The 5342-nt window shown below is 48.2% G+C and overlaps 1 protein-coding gene across 1 annotated transcript; it reads left to right on the top strand.

Moving 5' to 3' along the window:
• The first annotated feature begins 2093 nt into the window (after positions 1-2093).
• LOC116903864 (mitochondrial import receptor subunit TOM7 homolog) lies at positions 2094-5111 on the top strand. Its single transcript, XM_032906612.1, has 2 exons — positions 2094-2103; positions 4951-5111. The coding sequence occupies exons 1-2, from the start codon at positions 2094-2096 to the stop codon at positions 5109-5111; spliced, it is 171 nt and encodes a 56-aa protein (XP_032762503.1).
• Positions 5112-5342: the final 231 nt, after the last annotated feature.

Raw genomic sequence — 5342 nt, 5'->3', positions numbered from 1 at the left:
AGAAAGACTTTGACTTGCACTAACACCATGCGTCAGGCAATGTCTATTGTTTGCAGTTTGGGTGTATTCTTTTTATTACTTTTTTTTTTCTTGGCTTCAAACTCCATTGTGTAGCCGAGTCTGGCTTTCAACTCCTGATCCTTCTGCCTCTAGCTCCCAAGTGTTGGGATAACAAAGACAGATGTGATCCACTATGTGTGTGTGGTCTGTGTGTATGTGTGGTGTGTGTATGTGTGGTGTGTGTGTATGTGTGATGTGTGTGTGTGGTGTGTGTGGTGTGTGTGTGTGTATGTGTGTGTGTGTGTGGTGTGTGTGTGTGTGTGTGTGTGTGTGTGTGTGTGTGTGTGTGTGTGTGTGTGTGTGTGTGTGTATGTGTGTGTGTGTGTGTGTGTGTGTGTGTGTGTGTGTGTGTGTGTGTGTGTGTGTGTGTATGTGATGTGTGTGTGTGTATGTGTGTGTGTGTGTATGTGTGTGTGTGTGTGTGTGTGTGTGTGTGTGTGTGTGTATGTGTGTGTGTGTGATGTGTGTGTGTGTGTGTGTGTGTGTGTGTGTGTGTGTGTGTGTGTGTGTGTGTGTGTGTGTGTGTGTGTGTGTGGTGTGTGTGTGTGTATGTGTGTGTGTGTGTGTGTGTGTGTGTGTGACCCAAATCCTCACATTTGCTAAACCAGCGCATAACCATTGAGCTAGGAGATCAACCTTAAAGCTTCTCTTCTTGGGAGTGGGGGTGGGGGTGGGGTGGACAATCTTCTGTGGCCTTTAAGAGAAGGCAGGCATCTGAGCCTGGCCTGCCAAGGGGGAAAGTGCTCCCCACTGCTTCTGTCTCCGCGGTTTGAGCTTTGTGTCTCACAACCATTGAAATGTGATGGTGTTGATACATCAACACATTGTTCAGAAGGCAGCCTCTTCCGGGTTTCACTCACGTGACTGACTCCTTTTTTTTTTTTTTTTTTTCTTGTAAACTAGCCACCTGCTTTTTTTGTGACCTCTGCTTTTTTTTTTTTTTTTTTTTTTTCACTGAAAATCCTCCCCCGGATGTCGGCTTCTCAAGGACCCAATCATCCTCCATTTGATTTTCTTATTTTCACTCTTTAAGAACTTGACATTCTTTGAGTAATGTAGGCAAGGCACCACCGTTTCCTGAGATCCTCTCTTGACTCACAGAAGGGGAGCAGGGTGGTCGCCTGAGGTCTGAAGCTCTTTTCTCTTGCAGGGAAGCTCAGTAATCCAGGCTCTCTGCTGTGTAGCCCATGCTGTTTTAGAGTTTGCGATCCTGCCTCAGAACACTGTGATGCTGGGATTATAGGCATCTCCACTATGCCTAGGAAGGTTGATCAGAGCAGTCTGCCCTCCTTGTGTGTACAGAAGCACAAACCCGTCATTGAATCTCAGGACAGTCACCCTCCTGGGCACTGGAAACACAGTGTGTGGGAAACCAGAAACCACTCACCAGCCCCTTGCTTCCAGGAGGTCAGGGTGGGTGGAGGGGGTGGAGCTAGGGAGGTGGGAGGTGCTTGGGTTTGTTGTGGATGCTAGGGCTACCCGAAGGGTGGGTTAGTGACTCACTGTTGCTGGAGCCTGCAGGTTGAGTGAGTCACTTTTATTGCTCAAGGGAGGGGCGAGGTGGGATGGAATGGAGGGTAACCGCGGAGTTCGAAAGAAATGAGAACTTTATATCTGAGAATTAGAGCTCTAAGACCTGGAGAAAAGAACCTTCATTTCCTCTTAGCTGACCTGTCAGTGGGAAATAATCCTACACTCCAAGTTATTGTGGGGTGTCGCTTATATAACTGAATGTGCACTTGGCGTGGTGACTCACTCCTTTACCCAGCCGTGTGATCTCTGTGAGTTCAAGGCCGGCCTGGTCTACAAAGCAAGTTCTAGGGCTGCAGGGCTGTTACACAGAGAAACCCTGTCTCAAAAACAACACCACCAATAACAACATCAAAAGCCCACCATAAACAAACAAACAAACCACACATGGGGTGGCGCCATGGCTTAAATATTCATTTACTTTCTGAACACAGGCAGGGTAATAATATCTTCTTCCTACGGAGATGAAGGGAATTAAACAATGTATGCAGACGCTCTGCACAATGGTATTGGGTAAGTGTTAGCCACTTTCATCAGCTAGGGGTCATTGGTTCATCTCCAATGAATTCTCTGCTGTTTTAGGACCAATACGGGAGAGATGGGCACACTACCCAAGTCTGAGGGTTGTCAGTTAAGAAGAATTAGGTTGGGACCAAGCAAGCAATCCACCTGCGTCCAAATTGTGAGCCTGCTAAGTGCTCACATGCTCATATTTAGTGTCGCGCCCCAACGGGGGGTGGGGCGTCGAGGGAGATGGAAACCAACTGATAAGGAGGTGTTTGTGTTTGCCTCCTCCCTTGAACCTCAAATTCATCTACAGAGAGATCCAACTTGGAACCAGGGACCCAGGCTGCGCTTTCTGATGCGGCCTCCAGAGGGCTCTCTGCGTAGCCAGGGAGGCTGCGGTGACTCAGAGGCAGGAGGATGAGACAGCCGCCAGAGATTCCAGCGCCTGCCAGTCCTTTCACCCCTCGCGGCCGCACCCTCCCGCGGGATCCCGCCCGGCCGCACCCTCCCACGGGATCCCGCCCGAGTTACCCTCCATTATGGACCTGAGACTCTGCACAGCCCTTCTCTGCTGCCTCGGGGCAGTAGGACCAGCCCTCTGGGGCGGTGGGCTTCCCGTGGGCCTCTCGTCCCCTCTCTCCGCGGGGCCAGAGATTACTACCCTCCCAAGGTTCCAGGGCTTCAGGGCCCTAGGGCGGGCATGGGACTATGCCCAGGCTGGGCAGCAGGAGGGACATCGGCAGACCACTTGGGGAGCTGTGACGCCGGGCCAGTTCCTCTGGACCCGCAAGAGTGTTCTCACCTCTCCTCAAAGTCAGAAAGAACAGGAGCCCACCCCCAGCTCTACCGGCTTCCCTGGGCTTCTAGCTGCAGGTTTAGAAGTTAACAGGGCTTGAGTCTGGCTCAGCCCCTGTAGATGGTAAGCTCGAGGATCTGGTTGATTTGGGGAGGGCCGCCATGCCTGGGAAGGAGGTGACTCCCAGATGCTCAGGAGCTATGGGCCTCCCACTCAAGAGGAACTCGGAAGTGCCCAAAATAACGTCTAGCACAGAGCACCTAAACATTGTATATAGTGATGTGCGTATTATACATGTATATTTTAGATATAAAGTTATAATTGATACACGAATCATATAGACACGTGCATGCATACACATGTACAGGGCACCTCCTGTAAGCAAGCTATTGTCCCAATGGCTCTGCAGTTCTCTCAGGCAGTTCTCACTGGACACTGGGACGTAAGTACTGTTATTGCTGCCACGTGTTAGCTGACGAAGTCTAAGCTCAGGGAGTAACTTTTGAGTGGGTGTGGTGATGTACATCTGCACCAAGCTCTTGGGAGGTAGAAACAGGAGGGCCAGTGTAACAGCCCCGGACTGAAGCACGACTGACTCCATGTTGGAAGAGCCATTCAGGCTGCAAAACTCAGCACGTAGACAGCACCACCTGCCAAAAATGAAAACAAAGACCTAATTCATCAAAGTCCATAATCATGGGAATGTCTCTAAATATACTAACCTCGATTTTTGACTTCTATTGTTCTGCTTCTGGCTAACTGTTCTTGCTAACTAAAGTATTGTCAACTCAAGACATGGTTTTTTTTTTGGTTCTTTTTTTTTGGTTCTTTTTTTCGGAGCTGGGGACCGAACCCAGGGCCTTGCGCTTCCTAGGCAAGCGCTGAACCACTGAGCCAAATCCCCAACCCCAAGACATGGTTTTTATGCTTAAAAGCTCACCCTGAGAGAGACTTGGGGCTACACTGAATGCCTGTGTAGTCATGTGCCAGCTAATACACTTTCTATTGGCTTAAACCCATGACCAAATAGTCTTCTCTGGTGGATACCCTACAACACCAGGAGTTCAAGACTGTCCTCAGCTATGTGCAGTGTTGAAAGTCAGCCAGGGATACATGAGACTTTGAAGGAGGAGGAGGAGATAGAAGATGAAGAAGAAGAAAAGAGGGAGGGAGAGAAAGATCAAGAAAGACTGAGACTAGACCTCAGACCTCTGCCTTTAAATATTTCGGTGTGGAGTGTAGGGGGTGTGGGGTATGGGGTGGTGGTGGTGGTAGAAATGTACTAGTAACTGTTTTCTCCTTTAGGGTGTATGAGGAACACGATTAAATTTGACCCTGGAAGGAGGAACTATTTTCTAGTCAGGAACTATTCCCCTCTGTCCCTGCCTGCTGTCCCTGGGTCTGAAGAGACTTTCAGAGTGCTTCTCTTTTTCCTTGTTGGCCGTCTCTGTCACCCTGGTCTCTGGCTACCAGTATCACCCTCTGCAAGTTTTGAGGACCACGCCTGCAGTTTGGGGTCAGTTGCTTTTGCTAAGGTGACCCAATCGCCTGTCAACACAGTGGGCCTGAGTCTCTTGGGGGACATGCTATAAACACAGAATAAGCAGACCATTTGAGACCAGTGAGTCTCAGTGTTGTTATTATAATCAGTGATGACACGGCTGCCCTCCCATTATTATTGTATTACTATTATCATTATCATCATCATCACCATCATCATCATCATCTCTTTAAACTTATTTTTCTGCAATTACAATTTTTAATTATTTATTTTATTATTTTAATTATTCATTTTATTTTATGCACATGGGTGCTTTGCCTGCATATTGTCTGTGCACCACATGCATGCCAGGTGCTTGCAGAGGCTAGAAGAGGGCACTGGCTCCCCTGGGACTGCAGTCACAGTTGTGAGTTGTCATGTATGTGCTAGCTATCAAACCCAGGTCCTTTGGAAGAGCAATGGATCCTCTTACCTGCTGAGCTATCTCTCCAGCCCTCCTTTCTGCAATATTAGAAGTAGCTATTTAGGCTCCTCGTTCCTCTGATCTCCGCCATAGTGAAGCTGAGCAAAGAAACCAAACAGAGGCTGCAGCTGCTCTTGGGCAGCCAGTTTGCCACCCGCTGGGGTTTTATTCCTCTCGTGATTTACCTGGGATTAACAAGGGGTGCAGATCCTGGAATGCCTGAACTGTCAGTTTTAAGCCTACTTTTGGGATAAAGTAATGTTTAGTATCTGGATTTGGATGCAATTCAACATGGAAGGTGTGTACTCCGGCTGGATAAGAAAGGAAACGTCATTTCAACACATCTGTGGCAGAGTGGATATGATAGACTTATGATAGACTATCAAAATAAATATTTTTAACAATAAAAAAGTAGTAGTTGTTTAAGAATTCCTTAAGATGTATTTGATCATATTCACCTCCCCCCCAACTCCTCTCAGACCGAA

Source organism: Rattus rattus, chromosome 6 (genome assembly GCF_011064425.1).
Source record: "Rattus rattus isolate New Zealand chromosome 6, Rrattus_CSIRO_v1, whole genome shotgun sequence".
Taxonomy (NCBI): domain Eukaryota; kingdom Metazoa; phylum Chordata; class Mammalia; order Rodentia; family Muridae; genus Rattus; species Rattus rattus.
Note: the sequence above shows the minus strand (reverse complement) of the source record. Positions and strands in the feature narration are given on the sequence as shown.